Source organism: Plectropomus leopardus, chromosome 12, assembly GCF_008729295.1.
Source record: "Plectropomus leopardus isolate mb chromosome 12, YSFRI_Pleo_2.0, whole genome shotgun sequence".
In the NCBI taxonomy this organism is placed as follows: domain Eukaryota; kingdom Metazoa; phylum Chordata; class Actinopteri; order Perciformes; family Serranidae; genus Plectropomus; species Plectropomus leopardus.
Genome location: NC_056474.1, coordinates 22,573,963 through 22,592,362, shown reverse-complemented (window position 1 = coordinate 22,592,362; position 18,400 = coordinate 22,573,963). Strand labels below are relative to the sequence as shown.

The 18,400-nt window shown below is 37.5% G+C and overlaps 1 protein-coding gene across 1 annotated transcript; it reads left to right on the top strand.

Annotated features, from left to right (window-relative positions):
* Positions 1 to 8,393: 8,393 nt before the first annotated feature.
* LOC121951554 (purine nucleoside phosphorylase-like) lies at positions 8,394 to 15,657 on the top strand. The gene is made up of 6 exons (XM_042497921.1): positions 8,394 to 8,505; positions 11,029 to 11,198; positions 11,302 to 11,405; positions 12,755 to 12,930; positions 13,793 to 13,983; positions 14,615 to 15,657. The coding sequence occupies exons 1-6, from the start codon at positions 8,480 to 8,482 to the stop codon at positions 14,833 to 14,835; spliced, it is 888 nt and encodes a 295-aa protein (XP_042353855.1). The 5' UTR covers positions 8,394 to 8,479; the 3' UTR covers positions 14,836 to 15,657.
* Positions 15,658 to 18,400: the final 2,743 nt, after the last annotated feature.

Below are 18,400 nucleotides of genomic sequence, written 5' to 3'. Positions count from 1 at the left end.
TTGCATCAAGCTATGCTATCTCACTTCCTCTGTTACTGTTACACTGAAACATACCACAAAGATTGCAGCCGATTGCAATATGAGGAAATCACTAACCATGATGGGAAGCAGTAGTCTTTACTTGATACCAGAGAAAAGAAAACAATAAATGGAGGAGTCAACATCACAGAAAGACAAACCAACCACAGATACTATATAATCATACCACTTTATCTTTGTTTAAACAGTTCCTAAACATTAGCCCTGACAGCGCGAATCACTACAACTTAAGAAAAACATCTAAGTTCAGGAAATATCTTCATCAACTTGACAAAAATAAGAAACACAACTAAATAAACAAACAATGCCCTTTTTAGTAATTTGTGGACTTTCCACTGGCATCTGTTTCAGTTTTTGGTTGTGTTTTCTCACTTTGCATCTGTCTCTATTACAAATGGAAACTGTGATATAAATTTCCAACTGCCATCGTGCTATGTAGGCCTGTCGTCTTTTGTGAAAGGAAATAGAAGGTGGAGTCGAAAAAAATGAGTAAAGAGGAACTATACAAAAAACCTGTAAAAAAATAACTGAGCAGCTCAGTTCAACGGCCAGTCAGAAAGCTCTCTCTCTCTCCCTGTCTTATCAAATGCCTGTAAATTCAGCATTCACTGTTAACAGCAACCAGGATGGTACATCCTTATTTTCTCATAGACCAAATCACAATGTGCGTTTACTATAGCTCCCATGACAAAATCCCTGCATCATGTACATAAAATGAAACTGTGCCAACACTATATTTAGAAAAATTTTACCCTTTCTGAAACTGAAGCCATAATCTGTATTCTGTAATCTGTATAAACTGCCATAATTTCTTCATGTGGGATTTAAATTCTTCTATTTTACAACTGAGGGTGACTGTGCATTTGCATGGCAGCTCTATGGTGGGATGAATATCCATTCATAATCTGTACCACTTCTACTGCATGTCCTCTTTAACATCAACTAAGACTGCCTTTTAATTGACTTAAATGATTTTTTTTGTATCCTACAAAATATTATATTGTTTAATCTATTATTTAATGGCATTTATCTGTTTGTTTTTAATGTTGTTGTTTTTTTCAACTGTAAAATTGATTTGCTGCACTTTGTTACTATCTGACAGGTAAGTGGGTGGCTATAAGGGGAAGCTGGATTAATCAGGCCATTAAGAGATGAGAACAATAAGTTCCTCTTACTGCAGGTCATTTGCTGTAATTTCCTATGAAAGCACCCACAGTAGGAATTAACTATGTTGAGTCATAGTTGGCTAAATGTTACATTTACTTAGGTATTGTCATTTTCTACTACTTTATACTTCTACTCCACAACATTTTTATTGTCAACTATTGTTCTTTTTACCGCACCACATTTATTTGATAACTTGAGTTACTTTGCATATTCAGATTATTAACACAAAATATAATCAACAAATAGATTCTGATGTATTATTATAGGTTAGGATGAGATCAGAGACTGATCTCAAATGGGAAATTCACAAACTTACCAGAGGTATATACAGTAATACTACAACAAGAATTGAGCACATGGTATATACTTTTAATTACACTGACACTTCTCAGTGTATTTATTATACTTATCATTTTGCATATACATGTAGGCCCAATACATTATTGTTTACATTCTGTTCATGTATTTTTAATTACCATCTCACATATATTACTGTTTTTATATTTTATCTTTTATTTTAGCTTGCATTATTTTATATTTTAATTCACATTTTGGTTTTACTAAGCCGATTTTCTTTTTCTTTCTCATACATATTATTAAGCATTGTTGGTTGAAGCCTGAAACTGAAGATTTCCATTGCAAATGACTGCTTCTCTCTAACTGTTTTGCATATGACACATCAAAACATCAACATGTTCCACTGAGGCTTAATGTGATATCTCATAACGCATCAGCTCTTGACAGCAACTCAGGCCTGAGAGAGAATCAGCTGTTCTTGTGTTACTGCCACTTCCTCTGTGCTTCAAGGTGTGTGTGTGTGTGTGTGTGCGTGTGCGTGCGCGTGCGCGTGCGTGCGCATGCATCAGGGTCACCAAGTGCTTTTGGCTCATGTCAGTAGTGAGGTTGGTAGACTTACCTCCGTTTTATTCAGCTTTAGAAACTCTCTTTCTCCCTCTGTCCAGCCTTTTCTCTAGCTCTGTATCCCATCTCTTGCATATTTATTTGCTGTTTTGCTCGTTGATCCACTTCCTTCCTCTCCCAGCCTGGGTGTCCAAGCTGAGGTGAAAACAATGACATCGGGTCAGAGAGAGTTTAGAGTCCTGCTGCAATTTTCTATCAAGAACAGACTTGTGGAATCATGCATTCATTGTTTACCATCCATGTAATTAACTCATCAGCTGTCAATCAGCCTTTCATTCATCACATTAAACGTGCTGCAATGAACTAGATATACATAATAATACAAATAAACAGCAGAATATTTCATTGTTTTGATCAAAAATAATAGCAGTGGTGTAATGCCAAAATCTGCTGCTGATCCTAAATTTCATATAGATCAAATAGATACGTAATAACACCCCTCTACTTGATACTAAGTAGTAGCAGCCACAGTTTTCTGCTGCATGTTACAAGTTTGAGTTCAGCCAGCAGGTGGCAACAGATAACAAATTTTGGTTTTTGGTTTTATTTTGGAGGTTTTTGGCCCATTTGCATGAGGACTTCCTCTACGTGTATTTATGTATCTGTCTGCTTGTTCGTGTGTGTGTGTGTGTGTGTGTGCGCTTACCGAAACTTCCCAGACATTCTCAGGGCAGCTGATCTTCTCTCTCGTGTGAACTCAGCTTCAGGCTGCTCACCTGAAAGGCAACATACAATTGTGGCATCATATTTGTGCAAAAAAGCAACAAATAACTCCATGAAATTAAACTCCAAACTAGATTTGCAAATGTGTACAAAGACTTGTAAATAAAAGGTGTATTTTTCTAACCAAAAACCAATGCAAGCTTACATCAGTGCATTTCCAAACAGTTTTTGGTTTGTTTGATTATTTTTCAGAATTTTTACTTTCGAATTATAGCCTTTTACATAATATATATGCTATTTTGTCTGCATATGATGCCCAGACTAGTGTATTTTTCTTTTGTTTGTTTATTTGTTTTTGCAAATTAAGTGATATAATCTAGGCTCAAAAGTCCACAAGACACATTTTCTAGATCTATTTTAGACTCTGTCTTAAACAAACAAGTGTTTAATACATAATTCAAACATGTTGGTGCTACAACTAGAGGTGCTCAGTATATGAACTAATTAATCTTTCAGCTCAAATCCTCAAGACGAAATGAGAGCACTGAATGAATCAGTATCTCTTTGCATTGGGGCTCCCCTCACTGGTGACAGCAAGTACCACAGCTTAAATGTGATATATGCAAGTATGTTACTTCCTGGATAAAATGTTACTGAACAACCACAAAAGTCACAGAAACAATCACTTTGCAATGACTCTGCTGCAAAGGTGTTTTTGATGCCCTATTAAACAGGATTTGCATAGGCATGGTTTTATGGTGAACTGAACAAAACAGTTCTTGCAACAAACTAAACTGAAGCAGCAACTGTACTTCAAAGTATTATAAATGGTGTTTCCATGACTTGACCTTTTGAATGGTGATCACTTAGTTTTTTAAAAAAAAAAAAAAAAACAATAACAAACAGTGATCTTTGTGCTGAACTAGATTCAATTATCAAAATCAGCAAAGTATATATTTATATTTATATAGTTATATTTTCTTGTTGCAACATGTCACATCTATAAGGACAAACTCATGTTACAAAATATATGGGTATATGTTGGATGGATGCTATCCAAAACCCTGAAGCACATTTAAGAACCATTTATAGTGTGCCAGGTTATAGAGGCTCTGGGTGATACTGGTGAGGCATCATTTGTGATAGCGTGAGTTCAAATGCTGCAGAAAGGCACAGCAGAGCCCCCGGGTGACTACGATTTTACTCACTGTTCAGCAAGTCCCGCATTAACCTCTGGGAAACAATAGAGACATTAGTTTTTGTTTTCAAACAACACACCCTGTTAACTTATATTGGTTCAGTATTTTGAAGCAAGTGGTGAGGAAACTAAACATATATAATTCTCATAGCATTACATACATACAATACTATACTAACATGTTAATGTAGATGTTTTAACTTGCTAAAGACAGGAGATGAAACATCAGGGGATCACCAAAGTCATTATAAATCATCCTCTGGGAACTATGAAAAACAATAGGAAATCTCATTATAATCCATCCAATAGTCGCCAAAGAAATACAGGAACAGGCTGCCTCCCATTCCTAGAACCACAGTGATCAAAATTGATTTTAAAGCTTAATGCATGCCTGTAGTCAGAGAATCAGTTTGTTTTCAATAAGGTTAAATTGCTATTACTCACTCAGCATTGTATCTTTATGCTACATAAAAACAAGTGATAGAAATGACTTCTAGGTTTGTTTGCAGCTTAGAATCTGCAGGAAAGAATGGGACACTGCTATTTGATTTCTTATAATGGAGCTGGACCTGCAATAACAACTTTCTCCTGATACCCGATCTGCAAAGTAACAAAAGTGTGCATGTGCTCTCCCACTTCTTGCAGGGTGAGAGAAGCAGGCTTGACTGGTGCTCCAGTATAAAGGCCTAACAACTATGTGAATACAAATCAGCAGTTACATAACAGTTTGTAACCAAGACACTGGCTGCTCTGTGCTACAGCAGGTACATAAAACAAAACACACACAGATATACAGAATATGGTATGCCTGGTAGAAAGTAACTAAGTACATTAAAAAAGTACATTCTAAGTGTATTTATTAAAAAAAAACTGTACTTAAATACAGCTTTAGGTGTTACTATGTTTAAGGTTACTGCTCAAAAGTATATGAAGAAGTCAAAATTAGCTACTCAACTAACTACAACATTTAAGGGCTGCCACTTACATGTCAATGCTAGAATAATAATGATCAATAATATAATGATATGATACTGACAGGCAAAATTCTGTGTGAGTAATTTGATACTTTTTAGGTTAAGACGGATAAGGTTAGGTTAAGAACAGACAGATCAAACACTGGCTCTTGACACGACCATTGACATTTTTGCATCGGCCACCACGCTTGGCACATGGTTGAAGTTTCAGAAGTCTGCAGCAGTCTGCCAGTAGTGTAATGTACAAATTGATAATACTTCATTACAATTTTAAGAATATTTTGGGAGTATCTGTACTTTACTTGAATTTTTATATTTCTGTCATTACCCATATTTACTCCACTACATTTTCTAAATAAATGTTATACTTTTACTCTAATAGATTTTACAAAGCATTTTTATTACTTGAGGAAGAAAGGAAGGAAGGAACGGATGGATGGATAGATGAATGACGGAATGGGCAAGAAGAAAAAAAAGGATTTTGTTCTTTAAATCCTGTATGACTTTGTATACATTAAGAAGAAATAACTTTAATAATTGTCAAAATTCTGATCACTTGCTTTTTTATCAATGACATTTACTTGTACTTTTACTTTAAAAACATAAGTACATTTGATATCAGAAAACTACTTTTGATGCGTAACCATAGCATCAGATACTTTCTGACTTCTACTCGAGTAATATTCTAATAAGTGACTTTAACTTCCAACAAAGTCATTTTCTGGCAACACACTCTGTAAGTATGGCTTTCAGGGACTTCATCCACCAGCACACTAGACCAACTATTTGTCTAACACCCCCATCAGGCTAAAATTTACTGAATGAACAGTGCTTTTACTGAGACCTTTCCATCTCGGACAGCCAATGAGCAGTCCTCTAGTTCCACCAATATGTCAACCACAGTTTAACTCATAACCTTTAGAGGCCAACTACAAAGTTAAGATACACTTCTACACTTCCAAAAGAATTTATCTTTTAGGTTTTAATGAAATCATGCTGTTTTCTCTAACACCACCTTGCCAAACTTTGCCTATTCAGCATACAAATCAGAATTTGAGCAAGAAATCATCTTTTATTTCTAGAGTTTTTAATTGCATCTTAGGAAAAAAAATGTAGAATAATAAGTATGTTTGTATTCTTTGTTTGTTTTCCAACCAGCACTTGGGGAATGTAATAACTGCATGTTTATTGTAGGTGTTAGCAGGGCTAAAGTCTGCTTCGTCTTGTTGGCTTGTCTGTACTGTTGCCGCTCACACAAACACTGAGACATTCCACTCTGAGATTCAAGCTCACTGTCAAATACTGCTGTAAAGTACGTATTTGTCAGTCGGGGGGGAGAGGCATTCAGATCCTCTACTTAAGTAAAGGTATTGACGCTGTGAAAATACTGTGCTCCAAGTCAAGTCCTCTGTTCAAAAACCTTACTTTAGTAAAAGTCACAGTTAGTGTTTTACTATCAAATATGATTTTGGATTAACAGTACTGCTGTATTATTATGTATGTTGCATTTGCCTTTCTCAGTGCCTAATTTGAATTCCTAGCATTGCTGTCCTGTGAGAACCATGTAGCCAATCTCTAAAAAAGTTTTTATGAGCTTAGAAAAAACAGCCCCGTATTGAGCTTTGTGCCATTGCATTTTCCACCTGATTCAAGAGGATATTTCTCTAGTTAATTTAGTTTAAGAACTTAAGGAACTAATATCAAAAATATGGAAAAAAAGAAACAAAAAATGGGCTCGTTTTACTCTACCTCGGGCAGACGTAGTAAATGTACTCGTTAGGCAACACTCCACAACTGGGTTTAAAGAAACCACGTGTCTAAACCAGAGCTTGGCCCTGCTGATTACTACCTTATTATACCTGCAACCATAAATTTTGTAGAGTTTCTTTTCTGTCATGAAAATCAGCAGTTTCCTCTCTCTTCCAGCCAGAGAGACAGACTATTTTGACAGATATGAATGATGACAGACGGATAATTTGTTGTGTGGAGGACTGATATGCCTTCACGTTTGTTTAAATGATTGTTCTTTTTGTATCCCTTATGGTAATATATTAATACTTAAACGTTAATTGAGAAGAAATGTGTTTACGGGGAGATCAATTTTACATGGCAAATGTATAATTTCTAAATTAAATTTTGTTTTCCATATTTTATGAAATGCAGTGTCTGCTTGCTTGTATATAGCCTAGGGGGGAGTTTTTCCTTCTCCTTTCCCTCTGCCATTAATAAATTGCATAGCTATGTTATTCAGTAATGCGGGAATCCCCAGACGTGATGATCAAACTAATCTCTTTTCCTGCTCTTTCTCTCTCTCTATCACTTGCTATTGCATCAGCATCAAAAGCAACACGACCACGTTGTGAGTGGGAAATGGGGTGTGCTGCCTTCAGATACTGTCGGAAAATCTACAGTTAATACACGTCAGTGGTCACGTAGTCTGCATAATGAAAAAAAGCTACAAAAAAGACAAGAAGACTGAGAGGATTATAATTAGTGTGACACAGTAATTGATGATACTGAAGTGTCTAGGTTATAATTCAGGCGTGTAAGGTAACAATCATGTATTTTAGCATTATGTTTTGTTTGTGTTTTTCAGTTTTGTTTATTTTCTGTTATTGGTCATCACGTTGCTTTGCAAGTAGTCCAATTTCCTCTTCAAATGAAGGACAAAGATATAGCAATTTAGTACATATTGGAAATTAAATGTATAGTATATTGCTATAAAAGTTTTTAAAATGTAGGCTGTAACATCATCTGAACAAGTAACAACAAATCCCACTGCACTAAGCAATCCTGATTTGACTTATAAATAAAATTATAAATTAAAGGTCTCATGAAAGACAAGTTGGTAGTTTTTATAATTTACATGCCGTTTAAATGTGAGGTAGGCCTATATAGTCTACAGCCTAACTGAGGTAAAATATGTAAGTTTTTGCAATTGTAATTATTTAACTCAACTGAGTGTCAATTTGTTTTCTTATTTTTGTTGTTGTTGTTTGTTTAGATTTCAGCTTCAGAGTAAAACTATTTTCATTCTACACTGTTTCTATTTTTGGCTCTTGGGAACGCTTTAGTTCACATAAGACAACAAATCCTGTCTTTTTTCCACTTTTTTAAAGATTTAGTATTTAATATGTAATTTAGCCCACGTTTTGTTTTGTAAGTTTAGGGCTGAGCTATTAAAATATTTATGCTAATACCTTTCTTTGCCGATGTAAAGCAGTTTCAGTTCCGTCTAAAGACATTTTTAACTCTGTACTTGTTTTGGAGGGAAGCTCCTGAACGCATCACCAGTTGGCGTGACCTGAACATCACAAGTGCATCGGAACAACGCCTGCGCTTCAACCAATCAGAGCCTCTGTCGGGCTGTGACGTAAAGGGACTGTGGCAGCTTTGTCGTGAATGGGTGGGGGTGTAAACTTAAAAGCGGTCCTTCCATCAGGAAACTCCGGTTAACCTTGATAAACTCAATATAACACGGAACAACCTGCCATCTCTGTCTGCGTCACGTTTCACCATGTCTGTGTCCGAAATTGTGCCTGGGTGAGTGAATATATTGAAATTATTTCAAATATATGTAGGCTATTATATTTTTTATAGATTATATATTATTTTGCTGTGCTGTATGTCGATTTAATCATACATTCATCACCAGGTCTCCATCGCTCTTTTTGCAAAGGACGTAAAGCGCGGAGGCTGTAAAGCTTTAAAGAAATACTCTTAGATGTAACTACATTTTCCACAAAGCCCCAGAGAAACAGATACACGGAGGCTATATAATCATACTGATAATTAAAAACGTGCCGAGAAGCGCGCGCAGCCGCACCAGGATGTCACGATGGTGGCTGGGGATGCTGCTCGATGAATGTCATTTCTCATGGCTACGCGGAGGAGACAACTGTCCGCATGGGGCATTGTCACTGTGGAATATATATATATATATATATATATATATATATATATATATATATATATATATATATTATATTTAAAAAGCAATTAAAGCGCAGGACTCTTTACTGACCGATGTGACGGAAAAAACCCACTTGGCTCGTGCGCGCCGCCGTGACGTCACCCCTCCAAACCCACTGACCTCTTACTCACAGAGGTGGCTTCTTTTCTCTTGCTGTACTTTTATTTGACCACGTGTGCCGAGTGACCGAGCCACAACATGGCTCACACAGCACAATCAGTCAGAAAACTCTTCCTTTTTGTTTGGGCAGAATGCCGCGAGACAACGTGAGGTGGCCACATGCTGGTATTGTGAGGTTTAATAAAAATGTAATGATAGATACATTTATCATATAAAAAACGGGGAAAACGAGTTTTTAGTGGTGGAACGTAACTAAAGTGCATCTAGAGATGTCTGCCTTTTCTCCAATATAATGGAAAGCAGATGACACTTGGCTCCTGGTGCTCAAAGCGCCAAAATTATACATTTGAAAAACTTAACAGCAATATCTCTCTTCAGAAATCATTACCCCGTTACTCAAGATAATCCACAGACTTTGTTGTGAGCAGTTTCGTTGAGGAACTACTTTATTTGTACCAAACAACACTTACCCACCAGATCAATGTGCAGAAGGAAGTGTAGGTCTATACTGAAAGAGAGGCTCGTGCCATAGATGTTTACATATTATAAACACAAATGGCGGCCTCCTCAGCTGAGCTGTGACATTAGCTAGCTCAGTGGCGCTAGGTGAGCTGGCCAAAATGCTTAAACAAGGGAATGTTTGGTATAATTGCTTGAAAATGACAATTCAGTCATCAAAATGGTTGCACATGCTTGTATTGTATATGACAGCTTAAAAGCAATGAAACATTGCAGTGTAGAAATGTGAAATATGTGCGAAGCTCATATTTTTTAATATAATGTCATTTTTAGTGTTAGTGCAAGTATGCCTCCAAATGTTGTTTGTAGTGAGCTGTCCAACTTTGCCTTGTCTTTTTTTTTGTTGTTTTTTTTGCAGTGCACCAGCAAATTAACCAGTTTCCTCTGCAGATTAATAAAGTTGTTGATAAAGTTATCTTTGTCAAGGGAAAAAGCTGTATTAAGAGTTAAAGGAAAGGGATAAAGGAACTCCACTGTAGAGTCCTCACATATACAGAGATATAAAACTATGTGCGCTTCAGAAATACTGCAGACTGCATTCATTGCCAAGGTGTGTTAACATCCTGTGCTTCATCATCTGAACATGACGCGCTGTTTGCACAATAAAACCGCTCAAACCTTTTACCATCAGAAGCTCAACAGGACATTGTCTGTGTCTGTGTCTGTGTGTGTGTGTGTGTGTGTGTGTGTGTGTGTGCGCGCGCGCGCGCGCGTGTGTTTTTTTATAAATATGACTCAAAGCCAGGAAAAAAACCTCATTTCATTCCTGTGATGTCACAGAATGCCCCAACCTCCCAAATGCCTTCTGTTGAATCAGATATTCCTGTTTATTTCCTTTTAACCAAATGCAGCATGACTGTGCACACAGAGAGGGGAAATGAGGACATCACTGTGTATACCTAGTGACCAATCTTTGGTGTTATGATATTATTGATGCATTTGAAATAAAATGAAAATAAGAAAAAGAACATAATACCTTAACCTCATCCTACACCTGAGGGATGAATTAAAACACCACCTATAGACCAGGTGTCTACATACTTTTGGCCATGAAGTGTTTTTATACATTACAGAAATAGGTTTTGTTGATACAAGAGCTTTGTACATAAGCTACTGTTGTCCTGCCTCACTTTGACTTCAGCTCTTACATCAGGGGATTGAGTTGCACGTCGAATTCTGAAAAAAATGTAGAGCATACTACGTACAATTTAATAATCTAGTTTCATTGCAAAAGCCATGTTAAACTTCCATGTCAGAGAGATGCAACTGCTTTATTTTAGGTGTGTTTAGTCCTTATGTAATTGATTGCATTTCATGTCTGACTGTAACTGGAGTGCTGTTTCGGCCAGGACTTCGTCAGAAATGAGATTTCTGTCTCAAGGGACTTCCTGGTTAAGATTAAATACAAAATAAATAAAATAAGTGACCTATCTTTGTTTTTCTTACTCCTTCAGTGAAAGCTATGAGGAGTGTCGGGCGACAGCTGATTGGCTGCTGTCCAGCACACAAATACGGCCGACTGTGGGAATAGTATGCGGCTCAGGTCTAGGGGGGCTGGCTGAGATGCTCAAGGACCCTCAGGCTTTTAAATACAGTGACATTCCTAACTTCCCCCGGAGCACAGGTATGCACAGCCTGCAGCTGTCAGCTGGTAATATGTGTGTGTGCATGCTTATGGGCTCTGAGTAAATGCACTGGGTGGCTAACTAAGAGTGTGTGTGTTGCAGTGCATGGTCATGCTGGCCGGCTGGTGTTTGGAACACTAAAAGGGAAGCCGTGTGTTTGCATGCAGGGCAGGTTCCACCTTTACGAGGGCTACCCCATCCAGAAGGTGAGTCAAGATTCGTTTAAAGGAAAGTTCAGAATTTTTTTAAGTGAGCTTGTATGAGGTACTAATCCATAGACAGTGTTTTACATATAGTAAGTGTCAGTCAGCACGCCCACAGTTTAGCAAAGCAGGCTGTTGTAGTCCAGCATGGAAGCTTTGTAATGTACTACTGTAAAATCAGCAAAAAAAAAGAGATAAGTTTAACTGTAAGCTATATTGACTGTGTTTTCACTGCTTGACCTTGCCATCAGTAATTTCTAATGGGAAATGAAGCTGTTATATCACTCTCTTTAAAGCCAGGCTCCACTGAGAATATTTACGATTTATCATATCTGAACACAGGAGCTGCTGGTCTACCGCTGCCTCAATCAGTTAGTTTGTGTCGATGTGTGGATTTTGTGTTTAAAAGAGATCAGCTTCAGCAAAGTCACACAATAACAGAAATGAACTAACTGATTTAGGCAGCGGTAGACCAACACTTACCCTGTTCAGTAAGCTAAAATTACTGTTTTGGTCAAGGAAGACTGGTCGCTTTCATAAGAGCATAAATGGGAATCTTAAGTCGTTTAAGTCTTACATATCGAAACTGTCTCTGACAGAAAGGTAAAGCTGCTGCAATACTCTCAATATCACATACAATTAAACTGATATTGATTATTTTAGGTGGGACTTTTTTAGGTGGCTAAAATATGTTTTGATGTGCTACTCGTCCACAACAGTATGTTGCTTTGCTTCTGTGTCAGACTCTAGTCTGCCTCTCCAAACTGGTGTGGCGATTGACATCAGCTGTAATACACTGACTATGGAACTAACCCTTTAAGTAAAATAACTAATTCAATAGTGTATAAGCATTCAATTAACTAACCCTTCCCCTGTAACATGAGTTTTGTTGCTAATTTACTATGGGGTTTTATTTATTCAGCTGGTGTTTGCATGCAGTCACAGTCTGATAAGACAGAGATATCAGGGTGTGTGTGTTCGATTAGGGGGCCCCTGTTCATTCTCACTCTGAAAGTAACCTCCTACCGGTTATCCAATGCAGTAAACACTGAAATATCTCAGTGCCTGAGGCGTTATTACCTCAGTGGCATTATGTAACTCACTGTGTACAGTCAAACACTGAACATGCAGATTGATTAACAGATATGTCCCCTCAGAAACATTTCAAGGAACACACATTTTGCATTTCAGTCTACTTATGTTTGTTTCAAGCGAGGTTCATGCAGCTGGCATGCAGGCGTCACTTATATCTTTGGACAATAACAACCCTAATACTTGTAACTCTTTTTCATACATATGTAAATATCATTATTGTGTGTACAAAGTGTTTCACATTACCTTGTGTTCTCCAGATCACGCTGCCAGTGCGCGTCTTCAAGCTGATGGGTGTGGAAACGATCATCCTGACCAATGCAGCTGGAGGCCTCAACCAGGACTACAAAGTGGGAGACGTCATGATCCTCAAAGACCACATCAACATGCCGGGGTTTGCTGGAAACAACCCACTGGCTGGACCAAATGATGACAGGTAGGTGCGGAGGAGGGGGCATGATGGATGGATGGATGGATGGATGGATGTTTCTATGAGAACAGATCGGGTGAGCTATGTTTACATTAAAATTTAACATGTTTTAATGCTCAAAGCAACCAATATTTCCTGTCAACTGCATAATTTTAACAGTAGAAAAGCTCAAACATGTAAAACTCAAAAGTTTTACAGCACATTAAAGGGTCGGTAAACCAACTTACAACATTATATGCCAATGTTTGTCTCAATATTTCATTGAAAGACTTTGAAATTTACATTTAAAAAAAGAAATTTGTCCTCAGTTCAAAGCGGCCATTCTTGGCTGTTTCATTCGAATTTCCCACGTGAAGATTGAGAAAAGTCTTGTCTTTTTTCTCGAGTGATGACAAGCAAGTGGTCGTGACTCATTCAGTGTTCAAATGACTCAGCTGTAGACCACTTTTCCCCTCTCCCAACCTATTTGTGTCTGTATTTTTATTTGCATTTTTCCAGTCTCCCACACTGCTGGCCTGTCAGAGCCAACAAAAGCAGCTATTGTTCTCAAAGGCTGAAGGCTTTATTGCACATCCAAAAACTTTAAAATGACTTCTAGCTTCGGAGCCGGACTCTGTGTAATGTCAGCGCATTGATAAATGAAACAGACAACTTATACTGTGTTTTCTTGCATCCATGAACTGCAGGAGAAACTTGCTGAACAAATTGCAGTGTTCACAAGTACTATCTTCTGTGGTTCTCATGAGGATATTAATCAATCTCAGAAACTTGGTGTATTGCTTTAACGTTACCTGAGTCATTTGGGGGAATTTCGGTATCGAATTGTGTGATTTCTGTTGTTGAGTCAACACTGTCTTCCTCCCTCCAGATTTGGCGTCCGCTTCCCCTGCATGTCTGATGCCTATGACCGCGAGCTGCGGCAGTTGGCCAACGACGTGGCATCAGAGCTGGGCTACAGCGACTTCATGCGGGAGGGAGTGTACTGCGTCCTGGGAGGTCCTTCTTTCGAAACCATCGCTGAGTGTCGCATGCTGCACAGACTGGGTGCTGATGCTGTTGGTGAGTGTCCCACACACACACACAAACACACACACACATTTGTAATTCTATACTTGTGAGGACTTTCAACAATGTTCCCTAAAAATCCAAACTTTAAAAATGAAAATAAAAAGTCTCCCTCTTAGAAATGCTAAGATACAGTTTAGGGGAACTTAATATTTAATTTAAAAAAAAGTGTCTTAAACCCCTTAAGTCAAGAGGTCCTTGTGACCCCCAGTTAAGCTTTGATGACCACTATAGGTGGTTGTGGCCCCCAGGTGAGAAAAAAGTGCCCTGGACTATAACCTCAACCTTTACAACTAGACACTGAACCCTAACTGTAGTCTTACCTCTACAACCAAGACTTTAAAAAATTTTAAAAAATTAAAACATTCAGGTTTTAACAATGGCATAAGTATGAAAATACGTGCACAAAAGCACACAAACACCAGGTGTGAGTCAATCCAAGTGACTAACACATAGAAAGAAGTGTGTCATAGGATGAGTCATTCAAAACCTCAGTCTTGATGAAGTCCATTTTTAGAGTAAATCTACTCAACATCTGTGCGTCATGCTTAAGAATTCAATAGGAAATTGACTAAAATATGAATAAAGAGTATAACTTCTTACCCTCTCTTCATCTTTGCTGCAGGGATGAGCACTGTCCATGAGGTCATCGTTGCCCGCCACGCCGGGATGCGTTGCTTTGCCCTGTCGCTCATCAGCAACCGGGCAGTGATGGACTATGACAGCCAGGAGAGGGCCAACCACGAAGAAGTCCTGGAGACGGGCAGGCAGAGAGCCGAGCAGCTGGAGAAGTTGGTGTCCACCATGGTGGCCCGACTGGAGCACAACAACAACAACTCCTTCTGAACATGTGACCTGGTCCCAGGTCAGCTGTCCTGCTGTATCTCTGCATCACAGTGACAGGAGGTCATTGCCAAAAGTGCTTCTTAGAAGGCTAAAAAAGCTGTAGCGCTATGAACCCCCAGGGAGCGTTTACTATTCGATAAATTTGTTTCTTTGCTTTGTTTCCAATGACTGTTACTTTAAGTCTGGTCTTAAAATCTTAGGAACTGCTCCACTTTTTATGATACACTCCTTTATCAGCATGTTTACATTTTTTAGATGTACAGATGAATGATGCGACTAATTCTCTGACAGAGCACTGCTGTGATATGTTATAATGACTAGTGTTTCAGTGAAACAGCATCATACTGTAATTTTTAAAATAATAACTTTTAACTTAATAAAATATGCATATTTATTGTTTCAGTCATTTTACATTCCTTAATATCAGTTAACTAACATGAATACAGTGATATTCACATTATTTAATGGAGAGGGCAACTTACCATGCATGTCTTCATAAGATCATGGCTGAAAGGTGGAAATAATAATGTCATATAATGTAAAAGAGATGTCAAATGTCCTAAAATATTTATACTAATTATATTTAAGTGGTGTTTTTATTTACTTTGATGATATGTCAAGAATTTGATGAACAGTTGAAAAAAGGGATTATACTAACCTTCAGTTACCAAAGTATACAGATTTGATCAAAATCTCCTTCTATGTCTTATCATTGTGTTAGCACTCTGGGATTTTGACTGTCTGCGCTTTTAGAAGTACTTTACTAAACACTGTACAAACCATGGATCTACTTTCACAATAAAATGACTCAACTTACAACAATTGTGGTTCTATGTGTGATACCTTTTAAACTAAAAGATCTGGGGAGCATTCCCAAAAGGATGCTCAACAAACTCTGTGTCTAACCCTGAACTCTGAGTATTCGGTTCCAGAACAGCTGGCCTGAATAAGTTCAATCAACTCTGAGTATGTTCACCCCGAGTTCAGCACGCGCACAACCTAAATAAAAAGCCATCATCAGTGGAGCCCCAATACTTCACCATGGCAACCGCTGAGAAAAAGAAATCAAGCTACTTTACCTATTGGAACTAAAAGTCCTCATGCTACAGAGAATATGAGCCCACTTTAAAAAGAAAACCGTTGCAGCAGCTAAGGAGAGAAAGCGGTATAGGAGAAAATCGCTGCCCGTGTCATTTGTGTCAATGCGTAAGTTTAAATGCAGGTGTCCATTGGCTTAACATTAACCACACTTTATAAAAATCATAGCATAAAGGTGAAAAAGTGGTGGATTGAATAAATTTAGATTTTCATTTCAGTGCACTTGGAAAAAAAAATGCACTTGGAAGCAACTGAAAATGAAATATATAAAAACATCATTCATAAAGGTAAGGCATATTTTGCTCAGCCATGATTGTAGGCCAGCCTCACTTTGGTTTCATTCATATTTGACGTTAAACAAAGTAAATATTCATTCAGTGGCTATCTCAACATGTAGTCATTTAATTCCCCAACAGAATGCTGTTTTAACACGTCTTCTCGCCTAATATCCTACTGAGTAAATTAACATTTCATATTGATATAAAGCACACACTGTGAACACAAAATTAAGCTTCCATTATGGGACTGAGAATTACTATGATGATTGTGTATTAGATAATGGTATATATGTGAGAATGGTACTTTTATTTAACTAACTGATATTTGATCATAGATTTTGTTTACTGTCTTTTATTGTATGGTAGTATTTTAGCTTTTTGGATGCTTTTTAAATGTAATTTATTACTGGAGTTTTGTTTTATTTTATTGTTTTTAATATAAGATATTAATTTTATTTTTTATTGATTTTATCCATACTGGAGTCATTGATTGGTCGACTAAAATCCTGGTGTCGTGTATATGAAAATTCAACAAAATACAAATTATAAAAAAATTTACATTTGAGTTTTACTCAGCCAACAGAAATGCGATGTGTGAGACTGGATATGTACGGTCAGAGAATGTTATTAAAATGAATGATTGAGTCTAATGAAAAACTGTGCCACTATAACAAATATTCATGAGAGCACATCCAATTGGGATCTGAAAATCCTCTCCTGACGTAAGGCACTGCGAAAAAATTCTGCTTCAACACAGACAATCCATGTCTGACAGTTTACTTCAGGTGGGAGGAGACAGATAGAAACTCTGTGTTTCTTCTAGAAAACTGACAGCGAGCAGGTTATGTTCGCAGAGTCAGTTATTATGGTGATTGACTCAGAGTTTGACTTAACTCTCTTTCTGAAACAGATAACACAGAGTTTCCCTCATCTCAGGGTTAACATACTCAGCGCTTTCACATAACCTGCTTCCTGGAATACCCCCCCGATGTTTCTGTGCACTTCTGAAGTGTGTTGGTGGGACGTGTGAGATCTTTCCCCTGCAGGCTTGTGGTCTTGAGTCAGTCTTTTTCGTCGTTTTTCGTCGTTTTTTCCATTTTTTATGTGCAAACTTTCCCCTGACCTGTCTCTTCTATTTTCTGTCAAATTAGTGGTTTTCTACACCTCCAATATTGCTGTTTTTTAAAGTCACCACAGAACTAGGGATTCACTGGGCAAAGCAGGCACCAAAAAACAGGGCACCAAAAGTCTCTAGTATAGTGCATGTTTTTTGAGTGCTTGTTTTGTTGTAGTTTATTGCACGTTTGATGATTAGTAGGTTAGTAAATGATGGGAAGTCACATGGAGACCAGTGAAAATGTTACAGTAGTTACGTCTTTTTTATATCTTAATTATCTGGTCTATTTTAAACTTGATGCAGACTAATTTGAAGCGATGTTTGAGTGCTGCTTGACTAAAAATTATATGACTGTTCTTTGATTCTCAGGAACTGGGTAACGGCTGGAAAAAACTAATGTGGACTACAAACATTACATGCACGTTGCTGCCACAAAGATGGCAAGTATGGATAGAATATCACTGTATACTATGGGGTCTTTTCCATATTGAAAATAAAGGGTCAAACCATGTCACAAACAGTACAGGAGACCTGAGCATCCATACACTGTTCCACGTTTTATTCTGTCTTGACGACTCGAGTAAACTCATTTGTTATGCATATTAATGTAGAAGTAGCAAAAATGTGATAACAAAGCGCTTTGTCATTTTGTAAAAGCAGGAACATTAGTAAGAGGCGGCTCTAAGAATGCTTTAGCTACATTATTACAAATTTATGTGCATTGTTATTATTATTGGAGGCATTTAAAAATAGTCTGTATTTTATTGTTGAGTTCTGAATTTTGTATTCTTAATGTACATATTTTTTTGCTGAGTTTGTGTTTTGTACTGTCTGTTGTGTATTTGTTGTTAAGTTTGATGTGTTTTTAAGGATCACCCAGGGACATATTAGCTTCGGCTAAAAATGCTTTGGCGTGTGGCATTACTTTACTAAGCATTGTATCCACACAGTAGCGCAACCTGCAAATTCAATGTAAGATTCCCAGAGTAAGAACACCAACAAATAACTCCAGGTGGCATTCACAGCTGTCCTCTGTGTGAGAGAAAACACCATCAGGATGGTTGACATCTTT